General features: G+C 42.7%; 1 protein-coding gene across 1 annotated transcript in view; it reads right to left on the bottom strand.

Annotated features, from left to right (window-relative positions):
* Positions 1-1248: 1248 nt before the first annotated feature.
* Positions 1249-15195, bottom strand: part of rsu1 (Ras suppressor protein 1) — a 134587-nt gene continuing 120640 nt past the window's right edge. The window contains exon 9 of the mRNA XM_048615763.1: positions 1249-1755. Within this exon, the coding sequence (XP_048471720.1) occupies positions 1653-1755 (103 nt within the window). The 3' untranslated portion in view covers positions 1249-1652. The remainder of the gene's footprint in view (positions 1756-15195) is intronic.

Below are 15195 nucleotides of genomic sequence, written 5' to 3'. Positions count from 1 at the left end.
GGAAGCTTTAGATAGGGTGCAGAGGAGATTAACCAGGATGCTGCCTGGACTGGAGGGCAGGTCTTATGAGGAAAGGTTGAGGGACCTAGGGCTTTTATCATTGGAGTGAAGAAGGATGAGAGGTAACTTGATAGAGGTTTACAAGATGATGAGAGGCATAGATACAGTGGATAGCCAGAGACATTTTCCCAGGGTGGAAATAACTATTACAAGCGGGCATAATTTTAAGGTGATTGGAGGAAGGTATGGGGAGATGTCAGAGGTAGGTTCTTTACACAGAGAGTGGTGGGCGTGTGGAATGCGCTGCCGGCAGTGGTAGTGGGGTCAGATACTTTAGAGACTTTTAAGCGTCTCTTGGATAGGCACATGGAGGATACTAAAATGTAGGGTATGCAGAGTAGTTTGATCTTAGCAGGATAATAGGTCAGCACAACATTGTGGGCCGAAGGGCCTGTGTTGTGCTGTACTGTTCTATGTTCTATATTCTATGTAAGTGTGTAGGTGTAGCAGGCAGTGAAGGCGGTAAGTTGTACAATGACCTTCACAGCAAGAGGATTCGAGTACAGGAACAAAGTTGTCTTGCTGCAATTGTACAGGACACTGGTGAGGTCACACCTGGAATAGTGTGTCCAGTTTTGGTCTCTTAATCTGAGGAAGGATGTTCTTAAAATAGAGAGAGTGCAGCAAATGTTTATCAAATTGATTCCTGCGATGGCAGGACAGATGTATCAAGAGAGATTGATTCCATTAGGACTGTATTCACAAGAAGTTAGAAGAATGAGGGAGAATCTCATAGAAACCTATAAAATTCTAACAGGAAGAGATAGATCAGGTGTGGGAAGGATGTTCCTAATGGTTGGGGAGTCCAGAACCAGGGTCAAAGTTTTACAGGTAAACCATTTAGGTTTGAGGTGATGAGAAATTTCTTTACCCAGAGAGTGTTGATCCTGTGGAATTCACTCAAAGTGGGTGAGGCCAAAACGTTGTGTTTTAAAAATGAGGGAGATATAACTCTTGTGGCTAAAGGGATCATGGGATATGGGGAGAGGGTGGGATTAGGGTATTGAGCTCAAATGATCAGCTATGACCGTACCGAATTGCGGAGCAAACTTTAAGGGCTGAATGGCCTACTCCTATATTTTTCTTACCAGAAGTAGGTGCTTTAGGTCTTTTTAACATGTCAACACATAGGATTATCCATCTTGGAAATGAAATGCAATTACCCAAAAAATAAAAGACACTGAAAGATACATATAAATAGAGATTTACTTAAACATCATAAAAGCAGTAAAAATTCAGATACTACATTAGCAAAAGAATAAATCTGAAAGCACGTGACAAATGTTTGCATTTCTTGTGGCATAAATAACCTATTCTTTTTATGATTTGCGAATTGGGGATAATGGTGGGGGGAGGTGGGGGGGGAGGCGGGGGCTGTTCTCCCAAAGTGTAGTTGCCGGTAATGAATGCTTGATGGCAATTATGGAAAGAATGTTAAAATTTCAAGATATTAAGCCATTAAAAAATCTTTAGGCACAAAAAAGCCATATATTGTTCCTGGCATAATGTGTTCAGATAGTTGAGGTAATAAATACAGATCAGGGGCACATGCAAGAAGGATTCAACAGTGAGATGAAAATCCATCAACTCTCTCATTTGTTCTTTGCAGCCAGAGGCTTCCGGCTTATCTTCTTGGACTTGTCATTGCTTTTCTTTGGAGGTTCAGGGTTCGCTTGCATGTGCCTGCCATAAAGGCTGTAAGAAAACAGAAAGATTGTAAAATTAGCAAAATTAATAAAAACAAAAAGAAAGCAATCCTTTTACAGACAACTGGAGAAATAGAATAGCAATTTGCAGCACTCTAAGCTTCATGCCTAACCAGAAAGCCCTTGGGATCAATACAGTGACAGAGAGAAATAGTAGCAGAGGCCTCCCAGGCTATTTCACCATGATTGACGGCGTCAGGAAAGTTACACAGCCATCAGTGCCACATTAATAAATACTGCCGATTAAATGTTGACAAAATATCCTGTAATTTAGGAGGCTGGACAGCTACAGCACACAAATGATTATTTAACTCATATTTAGCTAGCAATTAAGAATTTAGACTCTTTACTTGTTCCAATTACAAATACTCAATGCTAAATAAGCAGCTGCTGAAAGAACTTTGAGAACCATCAAATAATATTAAAAACAGGCCACAAAGACAAAAATGTTGGCAATACTTAGCAGTTCTGGCAGGCTCTGTGCTGGCTTGTGGGCTTTAATTAAATCTGACGGAGGATTACATGCGGCGGAATCTCGCATGGGGTCAGTACCTCATGTTGTCTGCATTGCCAGGTCTCATCTCGACTTTGGCACTTGAGGTAGGGTGGCTAGCAGGTCAGTGACTTGTATGCGTGTTGGCAAGATAATCAAGGGTGTGAATTGAGTGCCCTAGACTGGACTGGGGCAGACTGCCCCAGTCAGAAGGAGACCCACCAGCACTGCGTAACTGGCAGACCAATTGTCAAAGACGGGAGCTGCTCATAGAGGCAAGAGCGCGAGAAACACTCTCTGTGAAGTTTTAATTTTTAAGAAAAAACCCACTTAACATCATCATCATCATGTGGGCATAACCATTTAATTGGGTGTCCAGTAGTTGCAGCTATGGCCCATGGTTATAGAAGATAAAAAGATGCATTCCCTAGCCAGGTGGAGAAATGTGAATTGTCCATCTGGGTCTGCCACGAATACTGATTGGAAAATGCAAGTCTGCATCTGCACAGTAACCTTGGTCGACCATTTATTTGGCATAATGGACTACCTGCTACTTGCGGGTGGGTAGTCAGACCCTCCGACCCTCCCAACACGAAAAGCTCCTTAAGGCAGAGCCAAGGTGAGTGACTCGGAAGCTGGTTGATAGTACGCGTTTGTCGGCTCATAAACCTCAGGGGTTAGGAGAAAATTTGGTTTGTTAACTCCATTTCTCCACTTTCAAATGCTGGCAGACCTGCTGAGCATTTTGGGCATTATCTGTTTCTATTTCAGACTTTCAGCATCTGTAGTATATTACTTTTGCGGTACTGTTTGACAAATATACGTGTGTAGCAAAGAGAATCTGCAGTGTTAGGTCAGGTAAAAACAGTTACATTATCCTGATTTACACAGGTTAAATTACTTATATATGTTGAAATTTAGATTCTGGGTCCCCAGGTATTTTATGCAGTTGTTTCATTATCATCTCCAATTAATTTTTTTATAAAATTGTTATATTTAGTTTTAGTAATTCAATAGCTGCATCATCTTAAAACAGATTTAAAAATGTTTACCCATTCAACTTCTTACCATATTTTGTATCATTGGTAACTATACAAATGTTTAAATCAATTTACGGCGTGCATAATATTTTTACAGATCTACAGCATAGTGCAAAAATTGCAGTCGAGTTATGTTAATTTTATTCAGAATGAAAACACTGCTGCTTACTTATGTGACCAGGCTAAGAAGATTGGTGAGATGGTGGTTGGAATGAACAATCTTAAAAGATAATCAATTGAAAAGATGCTCGTTAAATTTTCAGTCTACTAACAACAATGTACCAACTTAATAAAACAGGCGGAAATAATAGCAAGGATATTAGCCGAGACCTTTGGTGATGTATCAGAGGTCTAAGCTGTCATTGTATTGTACACAGTTCAGCAGGCAGTGTCTCAGGGGATTGAAAGAATACACCAGCGTTAATAAATTCAGGAGGAATCAATAGATGCAGCTTATTTCGACTCTCTTAAGTCTCACATTTTAAAAACTTTTAATTAAATCACATGCCGTTTAGGAGAATATTATGTTCATTAAAACAGTAATTAACAATCCAATGAATTTATAATATGTCACTAACCATAAAATCTTGACAAATGCATAGGAAAAAAAAACAAATAGGATTTCAATTCTTTATATAATTGTTTCAAAACCAGTTCTAAATTGGAGTAGATTTTGCCATAAATAAAACTGTAATCAAATTATTCAAACTAAAAATGAAATAAACCACATTTATTAAAATTGCCAAATCCCTCAACAAAATTTGCGAGCTCTGCACTGGATTGAAGGATCATTGTGGTGAAAGATCAAATAGCATCACACACAGGAATTAGCTGGAAATGACCCACATTGACAGGCACAAACAACTGAACAATGACAAATTTATTTTATGCATTCATGGAATGAGTGTTTCACAGGCTAGGCCAGCATTTATTGCCTATCCCTAACTGCCCAGATTAGATAATCTGGAGAAACTGGAAATTCAGTTTACTCACCAGATTTATCAAGTGAGCAGATGAGGCCCCACAAATCAGGAAGGCTCCAGGTTTGGCTTTATCTGTGCTGAGTTGCTTGATCTCAGGTCAACTGATAGCAGGTGGTAGAGGTGCTACAATCATTCTGAGTGTCCTTTGGTTAGGGACAGAAGGACCTCAACTAGGCACAGCATTCTTGTTTCTAATTATTACTAACTGCAGAAGTGCTTGCAACGTTGTCTCCTAATGTTGGAGTCATCAATTGAATTTCAGCCTTTTTCTTCATTATGAATACTGCTCACAGACAAATACTGGGAGGTTAGTCAGCAATGATACGAAACCCTAGCAAAATTAAATATCTCTGCACAATCTACCTGACGCACTGTAATAACTCATTGAATCTCCTTCGACAGCATCTATCAACTGTCTACTAGCCAGAAGGAAAATGGCAGCAGATATATGGGAACACCACAACCTGCAAATTCCAATCCAAACCACATATTATCGTCGGAGATAGTAGGAACTGCAGATGCTGGAGAATCTGAGATAACAAGGTGTAGAGCTGGATGAACACAGCAGGCCAAGCAGCATCATAGGAGCAGGAAGGCTGACGTTTTGGGCCTAGACCCTTCTTCAGAAATGGGGGAAGGGAAGGGGGTTCTGAAATAAATAGGGAGAGAGGGGGAGGCGGATAGAAGATGGATAGAGGAGAAGATAGGTGGAGAGGAAACAGACAGGTCAAAGAGGCGGGGATGGAGCCAGTAAAGGTGAGTGTAGGTGGGGAGTTAGGGAGGAGATAGGTCAGTCCAGGGAGGACGGACAGGTCAAGGGGGCGGGATGAGGTTAGTAGGTAGGAGATGGGGGTGCGCCTTGAGGTGGGAGGAAGAACAGGTTCAGGAGGCGGGAATGAGCTGGTCTGGTTTTGGGATGCGGTGGGGGAGGGGAGATTTTGAAGCTTATGAAATCCACATTGATTCCATTGGGCTGCAGGGTTCCCAAGCGGAATATGAGTTGCTGTTCCTGCAACCTTCGGGTGGCATCGGTGTGGCACTGCAGGAGGCCCAGGATGGACATGTCGTCTGAGGAATGGGAGGGGGAGTTGAAATGGTTCGCGACTGGGAGGTGCAGTTGTTTATTGCGAACCGAACGTAGGTGTTCTGCAAAGCGGTCCCCAAGCCTCCGCTTGGTTTCTCCAATGTAGAGGAGGCCACAACGGGAACAGCGGATGCAGTATACCACATTAGCAGATGTGCAGGTGAACATCTGCTTGATGTGGAAAGTCTTCTTGGGGCCTGGGATGGGGGTGAGGGAGGAGGTGTGGAGGCAGGTGTAGCACTTCCTGCGGTTGCAGGGAAAAGTGCCAGGTGTGGTGGGGCTGGAGGGGAGTGTGGAGCAGACAAGGGAGTCACGGAGAGAGTGGTCCCTCCGGAAAGCAGATAAGGGTGGGGAGGGAAAAATGTCTTTGGTGGTGGGGTCGGATTGCAGATGGCGGAAGTGTCGGAGGATGATGCGTTGGATCCGGAAGTTGGTGGGGTGGTACGTGAGGACGAGGGAGATTCTTTTTTGGTTCTTATTACGGGGACGGAGTGTGAGGGATGAGATGCGGGAAATGTGGGAGACACGATGGAGGGTGTTCTCGACCACTGAGGGGGGGAAGTTGCAGTCCTTGAAAAACGAGGACATCTGAGATGTACAGGAGTGGAATGCCTCATCCTGGGAGCAGATGTGGCGGAGGCGGAGGAATTGGGAATAGCGGGTGGCATTTTTGCAGGAAGGTGGGTGGGAGGAGGTGTATTCTAGGTAGCTGTGGGAGTCGGTGGGCTTGAAATGGATATCGGTTTCTAGGTGGTTGCCCGAGATGGAGACAGAGAGGTCCAGGAAGGTGAGAGAGCTGTTAGAGATGGTCCAGGTGAACTTAAGGTGGGGGTGGAAGGTGTTGGTGAAGTGGATGAACTGTTCGAGCTCCTCGTGGCTGCACGAGGCGGCGCCAATACAGTCATCAATGTAACGGAGGAAGAGGTGGGGTTTAGGGCCAGTGTAGGTACGGAAGAGGGATTGTTCCACGTAACCTACAAAGAAGCAGGCATAGCTTGGGCCCATGCGGGTACCCATGGCCACCCCTCCCATTCCTCCCACTTCCTACAGACAAAGGGGGTGGCCACTGGCACCCGCATGGGCCCAAGCTATGCCTGCCTCTTTGTAGGTTATGTGGAACAATCCCTCTCACCTCCGGATCCAACGCACCATCCTCTGACACTTGCGCCATCTGCAATCCGACCCCACCACCAAAGACATTTTTCCCTCACCACCCTTATATGCTTTCCGGAGTCTCTCCGTGACTCCCTTGTCCGCTCCACACTCCTCTCCAGCCCCACTGCACCCGGCACTTTTCCCTGCAACCGCAGGAAGTGCTACACCTGCCCCCACACCTCCATCCTCACCCCCATCCCAGGCCCCAAGAAGACTTTCCACATCAAGCAGATGTTCACCTGCACATCTGCTAATGTGGTATACTGTATCTGCTGTACCCGTTGTGGCCTCCTCTACATCGGGGAAACCAAGCGGAGGCTTGGGGACCACTTTGCAGAACACCTACGCTCGGTTCGCAATAAACAACTGCACCTCCCAGTCGCGAACCACTTCAACTCCCCCTCCCATTCCTCAGACGACATGTCCATCCTGGGCCTCCTGCAGTGCCACAACGATGCCACCCGAAGGTTGCAGGAACAGCAACTCATATTCCGCTTGGGAACCCTGCAGCCCAATGGTATCAATGTGGATTTCACAAGTTTCAAAATCTCCCCTCCCCCTACCGCATCCCAAAACCAGCCCAGCTAGTCCCTGTCTCCCTAACCTGTCCTTCCTCTCACCTATTCCCTCCTCCCACCTCAAGCCGCACCCCCATCTCCTACCTACTAACCTCATCCCGCCCCCTTGACCTGTCCGTCCTCCCTGGACTGACCTATCTCCTCCCTAACTCCCCACCTACACTCACCTTTACTGGCTCCATCCCCACCTCTTTGACCTGTCTGTTTCCTCTCCATCTATCTTCTCCTCTATCTACCTTCTATCCGCCTCCCCCTCTCTCCCTATTTATTTCAGAATCCCGTTCCCCTCCCCCATTTCTGAAGAAGGGTCTAGGCTCGAAACGTCAGTCTTCCTGCTCCTCTGATGCTGCCTGGCCTGCTGTGTTCATCCAGCTCTGCACCTTATTATATCACATATTATCGTCAATGATACTGCTGTTCTTTCACTGTTGCCAAGTCAAAATCCTTTCCTAACAGTTAAGATGACGGTGGAGTAGGGCTTCTGAGCCTGGGGCTTATCTGCTCTGTCCACTTTTCTTTCTGTTTCTTTTTGTCCCTCTCTCCTCTCCGTTTCTTCTCTTTTATTTTACTTATCTCTTGTTGAAGAGTTCGGTCACAGTGATGGTAATCGGTGGCGGTGCATGAGCCCAATGCTGACTCATGGTGGTGGCAGGGGCGAGTTTGAGCCCAGTACAAGACCTGGCCGCATCACAAACAGCTGCATTGATGAGGTGGGCCCAAAACAGAGTCATGGCGGTGAGGGAGGTGAATTTGGGTCATGTGTTATCCGGCAGCATCAGTGGCGTCTTCATTGATGAGGTCCAGTGAGGACTCATAGTGGCGAGGACGTCAGTGGAGGTGAGATGGCACTGAAGGGGTCTCGTGCCTGATCACCAGGCCCACAGTGGAGAACTTAACAAGCTGGACTGTAAAGTTGAATATTTTTTCTTCATTTATTTATCTTTCTGCCTTTATATTCTATGTTCTGGTTTACTTTTCTGTGTTTTAAGATGGCGTCAGAGAGTGGCAAAACTATACAGCACTTTTCACTATATTTTGTAACAAAATACATGTGATAATAAATAAGTCAAATCAAATCTAATGGCATTCTCGTTCATAGATTCAGCAGTTTAAGAAAGCAGCCCACAAATACCATCTCCAAGGCAATTAGGAATGAATGAATGAATTAGCAATAAACACTAACCTAGCCAGTATCCCTCAAGTGAATAAAAAGAGAAACAAAATCTACAGGAAAGGACAGATCATTAATTCGTAACAGTGCAACAGACAGGAGCAGGAGATGCTATTTAGCCTGTTGAGTCTACTCTGCTTTAGAATAAAGTGATGGCTGATCTTGAAGCTCTGTTCCCTCTCCTAATATATATTAATTCCCTTGGTATCCAAAAATCTACCAACCTCGCCTTGAATACATCAAATGACTGAGCATCCATGGTTCTCTACAGGAAGATTCCAAGATTAACAACCATTGAGTGAAGGAACTTCTCCTCCTTTCAGCCCTAAACAGCTGATCTTTAACTCTAGATTTCCTAGCCAATGGAAACAGTTTCCCAAAATCTATTTTGTCGAGCCCTTTAAGAATTTCATGTTTCAATGAGATTGCCTCTTATTCTTCTAAACTCCAGTGTATACAAGCCTAGCTTACCCGACCACTCTTCTAAGTAGAATCTGCTCGACCCTGGAATCAGTTTTATTGAATTTCTGTTTAGTCTCTTTAGGAGATGTATATCCTTCCTCAGGAAAAGAGATCCAGATCTCATCAAGGCAACTTGAAAATGTAATAAGGCTTTACTCTTGTATTGCAATCCCTTTGAAATAATTAGAATTGGATTTTATTGTCACTTGTACTCAAGTACAGGGATACACGAGTACAGCGAAAAGTTTACAATGTTGCCATTCCTGGTGCCATCTTAGGTACAAAGTAGAAAAATAAGGAAATATAGTTAAAAGTTCAACATTAAAGCCCTCCTTAGTACAATGTAGAAAAATAAAGAAATAAAGTTATAAGTTCTACACTGCAGTCCTTATTAGGTGCTTAGCCATGCTGGGCTCAATATCCTCCATGTTGGGCTCGATCTCCCCATCCTCGACACCGCTGCAGATGCTAGGGGACCTCGAGCTACCAGCTCTTGCTGCTGCAGATGCCCAGGGGACCTCTATAGCTGCCACGATGGGCTTGATCTCCCCTCTGCTGGACTCGCTCTCCTCCGTATTGGGCTCACTGCCTCGCTATCCCCCACGTTGGCTCGCTTGCATATTTTTGAGGTTTTCATTACTGCTATTTCTGTATATTCCTTGTCTGGAATTTGTATACATCGAAATTAAGGACCTCTAAATACCAGCATTTTCTAATCTCTCTTCTTTAAAAAAAAACTCTGCATTTCTACTTTTCATACTAGAGATAACTTCAAACTTCTCCAGATTATATTCCACATGCCACATTCTGCCACTCACCTGTCTTTGTCTTTTGCAGCCTTTTTGCATTATCCTCACTTATTTTCCCACCTAACTTCGCATCAGTAAACCTGTATCCCTGATACTCTTGTCCCCTCATCTAAATCATTGAAATAATTGTAAATGTAATTTTATGATGTGAAATAGCTTCTTGTGTGTCACCTTATTAAATGTGTCTGAAAATCCAAACATGCAATATCCACTAACCAATAATTATATATTCAAAAACTACAAAAGATCTGTCAGTACAGTTATAATATGATTTTCTATATCACAACTCTTATAACAGATATCAACATTTCGGATGTTCAGCTAATTGATTTATTGTTCCTTGTTTTCCTACTCCATGCTTTCCTAAATAATGGAGATGACACTTGTTTACCTTCCAATGCTAGTCTAGAATCTAGGAAACTGAGAACAAATGAAAATTAAAAAGGAGGATACAAGCAAAGGATTCTTGCCAAACTATGCTAACATGTGACTCTTCCAAATAAAATTTATAGATTCCTTTTGTATATTCATTAAATCTACTGTGTCCAAATTACCACACAAAATGGCAAGCCAGGAAGTCACAGCTGATTTACCACTATGTGCAAAGTTAAATGTGTTAAAAAGCAATTATAAACCGGAGTATACAAAACAGACTTAATTTTGGCAGGTAGCTTTGACTTATTCTTTGGAAGTAAAAAGAAATGGACTTGTCCGAAGCAAACAGACACGTAATGGGGGGGGAGGGGGGGGGAAAGGAGAATAGGGAATGGGTCTAATTGGATAACTCTTTCTTGGAGCTGGAATGGGCACAATGGGTCAAATGACTGCCTTCTGTGGTATCTGATTTTATCATTCTATGAATAGGTTAAAGATCATTGCAACTTAGTGAACATATTTTTAAGAATTACAGTATCAATGTGAATGATGTGAGATAATGGACATGCATTCCACGCCCCTAACCCTGTGATTAAGACACACTCAGACTTTAGCCAGACACACATCAGATGATGCCTTGAACTAAAACATGTAGCCTTGAGTATTCTAGTGATGCATCTTATAGGCAACCTTTTTGAAAAGTCACTATAATTGTGCAGTACAAAGAAGACAATTCATTTCATACTGGGATCTAGGAACAAGTGAATGGGCACGGTGCTGATCCATTACTGGTATAGAGTATGGTTTACCAGAATGCAGTAAATTATAAGCTGAAAGTGGTAGAAATCAAATTCTTAAGCAAAATGCAATTACTTGTGATATTTAAGTGACAGAAAATACAAACTAAAAATAAAGGCAGACAAACCTTTGAAGGTGCGAGGGCAGGTTGATCAAACTGTTACATGAAAGACATATGGAAGCTATGGATGTATAAATAGACACAGCAAGGGAGTTAGCCTAAACCTTTGTAAATCCCTGGTTAGGTGTCAGCTGCAGCATTGTAGCAAATTCTAACTGTTTTAGGAAGGATGTCAAGGTCTTAGAGAGGGTGCAGACGAGATTAATTTGAATGATGCTAGGGATAAAGGATTTTCGCTATGTGGAGAGTGAGCACAGGTGGGATTGCTTTTCTTAAAGAAGAAAGTTTAAGGGGAGAAATAACAGAGATGTTCAAATTCTGAGGGGATTTGCTGCAAGAATTAAAGAGATACTATCTGACCTACCCTCTAGTCAAAATAGAAGACAGATTTAATTTGCAAAAGAAGTGGATGATGATGTTGTGAAATAAAATCATATTGGACTTGAAACGTTAACTCTGTTGCTGTCTCCACAGATGCTGCCAGGTCTGCTGAGCTTCTCCAGCACTTTTTATTTATATTTTAGATCTCCAGCAACCACAAAATTTTGCTTTTGTTGAGTTCTAATGATAGTTTAGAAGAATAGCAGGGGCTAATTCAATAGTGATTTTTATATACTTTAAAATGGAAACAAAATGTTGTAGGTCCAAGGATAGAAAGCTGAGGAGTTGAAACTAATTGGATAACTCTTGCACATATACAAAGGCCTCTTGCAAGATTCTGGGAGCTGAATTTCACCATCGTCTTTGGAACCCCAATATTGGGTCCAATAGATGGTCCCAAACCTGCACTTCCCACAGTAACCTCCAAAACTGGGTGTGCCAAGCTTGGTGACCATTTACGGAATACAGGGAGGTTAGAGATGCTGCCCGTCCAATCAAAGAGGCTGTAGTGCTGAAGACTCAGCAGTTCGAGCAGGTGAGTTAGGCATCGCTGAGACAGGTTAGAATCGAGAAATGTCCTGTGTGGCAGCAAGGGGTTCAGATTGGGGCTTGTGCACTGGGGGCAGGGGAATGTGTATAGTCTGGTGGGTTGGCGAGGATCCTGGAGGGTCTTGGGTCAGGGGTCTGGGGAGAAAAGCATAGGTGTGTGCGAGCAAAGTATACAGTCTGTTGAACAGTTGGGCAGGAGTTAGACTATGTTTTTAAAAGTCTGACTTTTCCTGAATGACTATTTTACTTAACTTCATCAGAACCCTCTGAATCTCCAATTTAAATGGAGACTTTCTGAAGGTTCCAGGTGTAAAGGGATTACCCAGCAGAAAACTCAATTTCACAGGCAATTCCTTCAGAACGTGCTATATAGAGTCCCCATGTGAAACTCTGACCTACATTTGCTTAATAACTGTCTGGCCAATGGAAGGTCCATGCCAGTGTGTGTTGAACACTTTCTAAAAACCAGTATTAATAGGAAACTTTGAGTGATTGTGAAAGTAAATCAAGTATCTTGCCCACTTGAAAGGATACTTTAAAGTGTGACTTTGTCTCCATTACACTGAATCATGCAGTATTATATAACTAATAAGCTAGTCTAAGCAGCCTAATGCAAGTAACTGATGCTTTACATTTCATAGAACAATTAAAGATCAATCTTTCCAAGAATCTTTTCTACAAAAGACAAAATGCAACCCCAAATCAATATTAAGAGCAGATGTATCAACTAGATATTTCTGAACATTAGTAGTTAAGCCTAGAGCACAGTCAGAGAGAAAGTTTGAAACCGGCCGTACTGACTCACTGTACAGCTGTCGAATTAATTCCATTGCACTACCTTGTCACCAAAACCCTGCAAAGTTTATTTCTGCAAGTTTTCATCCACTTTCCTTTTTAAATGATTCATTCTCCTTCATTTCTACAAATTTTGTAGGCAGAATTCCAGGCCATTAACACTTGCTACATTTAAAAAAAAAGTTCTTCACATTTCTCCTATTTCATTTTCACTAAAACTTTGAATCTGTGATCCATAGTTCTTATAACATCATAGTCGATCTTACATAGTCCTTTTTTCTAGGGAGCAGAGTCAGAGAAACATCCAGAGTAACTTGAACCAAACTAAAAAAAGTGACATCACAGGAAGGCTATTACCCAATTGGCTGGTAGGAAATCTATCCTAAATTTGAAAAAAACTGCAAAACTAATTAATAAATAATTAACTAACCAGGGATTAACTAACTAATAAAGGAATTAACTAAGCTGTAGTTGCTGTAGCTGTATTATGTGGAAACTGGCTGAGTCCCATTGCGAACTGCAGTGATCATATCTGCAGCAAGTGTTTGTTGCTGGAGGAACTTCAGCTCAGAATTGATGAGCTAGGGTCCGAGCTTCAGACACTGTGGCACATCCGGGAGGGGCAAGAGTTACCTGGACGCTGTGTTTCAGGAGGCAGTCACATCTGGTAGATTAAGTACCACAAATTCAGTCAGTGGCCAGGACAGCAGAGTGTGACTGCAAGTGAGGCATGTAGAGGGATTCTACATTCACGGACAAAGGAGCCTCAGCTCTTCACCTTTTCCACAGCACGGTGGTACAGGAGGCCATTAAAGCGGTGGGGGGTTAAGGCGGGACGGGGGGGGTGGTGTGGAGAAGCAAATAAAAAGTGGTAGTTGTAGGGGATTCTATAATTAGGGGGATAGCATCCTTTGTAAGCAGGATAGAGAGTCCCACATGGCATGTTGCCTGCTCACTGCCAGGGTGAGGGACACCTCTGGCCGTCTTGAAAGGATATTGGAGCAGGAGTGGGAGGATCCAAATGTGGTCCACATCAGGACAAACAACATAGGCAAGACTAGGAAAGAGGACCGGTTTATGGATTACTAGGAACTGGAAACTAAATTAAAGAACAGGTCCTCAAGGGTTATAATCTCCGGATTACTGCCCGAGCCACATGCAAATTGGCATAGGGATGCGAGAATAAGGGAAATGAACGCATAGCTAAAGGAGTGGTGCGAGAAAGAGGGGTTCCTTTTCAAGGGGCACTGGCATCAGTATTGGAACAGGAGGGATCTGTACTGTTGGGACAGTCTCCACCTGAACTGAGCTGGGACCAATGTTCTAGCGAAAAGGGTAAATAGACTGGTCAACAGGACTTTAAACTAGAAAGTGCAGGAGAAGGGAAGGGTAAAACTCTAAGAAGTATAATGGCCAATGGGAAACAAAGCTGCAGGTTAATGTCTGTGGAGGTGAATTCAGCTGTATGAAAAAAATGAAATGAAAGGAGAACTCAGGAGAGATTATTAAAGTCTCCAGCACACAAAACAGAACAGACAGATCTATGGTTACAAAGAGAAAGCAGGAGAATGGGGTTGAGAAACCCCATGATTGAATGGCAGAGCACACTTGATGGGCCCAATGGCATAATTTCTGCTCCTATGTCTCATGGTCTTATGGGAACAGCTTTTCATAGTCTGCTTTATTTCAATCTGCCATAATCCTAGACACTTCAATCAAAACTCTTCTCAAAATCATTAGAGCTAGATTCAACTCCCAATGGAGATGCAAGAACCAATTTTTTGTCTGTTTTTTTGGAGAAATGATTTTTCTGTGCCTCCTCAACCCGAAGCCATTTTCATGTGATTTCTTCATGGGTCAGGAAGACCTTGAATGCAAAATGTGCAAATGCCTCATCTGAGATCAGAGTCCCCGCTGAAAAGACCATAGGAAAATTAAATGTTCCCCCACACACTATTATGTGCTAGTGCAGATCTTGGAAGATCTTAAAAAAGGTATCCAGTTGGAGAGTTTGTGACCACTGGAGGAAGTCTGCCGTAGAACCAGGAACAATTTGTAAGGGTAGCATAAAACGTTTCAAAACTTGAAATGCTACTGCGGCAATTAAATGCTGTTTTATAATGTAGATATGTTTTCAATGCAGTGATTCATCACACAGCTCATTCCCACACAAGTTATTATGTAGACCAATATGCCATACTGAGATGCATTAGAGTACTTTTTTTTCCATTGAAGAAAGTATCACAATGCATTAAAGTATGTGGCATTAATCATAAATGTGATTTGATTGTGGGGGGGAAAAAGACTTGTTTTTGAAAGGTAAAACCAAAGTCTAAATACTAGTGGACATGATCTATTTCAGCCTTATGCAGTTGCCACAATGTTTCGATGGTTACAGTCGTTACAAAATGCTGCTTTCCAAAACAAACACCTGCAGGAATGCTCAGTTGAGCCAGCTGTTCGGGGAATGACTGCCTTTTACCAGGTTGTAATAACATCTGTGTCCTTTGATGTGGTTTTGGAGTACATTGTTATTTGTAGTTAGTTTTCAGAAATGACAATTTGAAGGGTTTTTGTTTCCTATATGGAGAACAGTTTTCTTGCAGTATCAATTACAAACTCTTGATTGAGAACT

The sequence above is a fragment of the Rhincodon typus genome, chromosome 2 (genome assembly GCF_021869965.1).
Source record: "Rhincodon typus isolate 14 chromosome 2, sRhiTyp1.1, whole genome shotgun sequence".
NCBI lineage: Eukaryota > Metazoa > Chordata > Chondrichthyes > Orectolobiformes > Rhincodontidae > Rhincodon > Rhincodon typus.
This window is presented reverse-complemented; position numbering and strand designations above follow the sequence as displayed.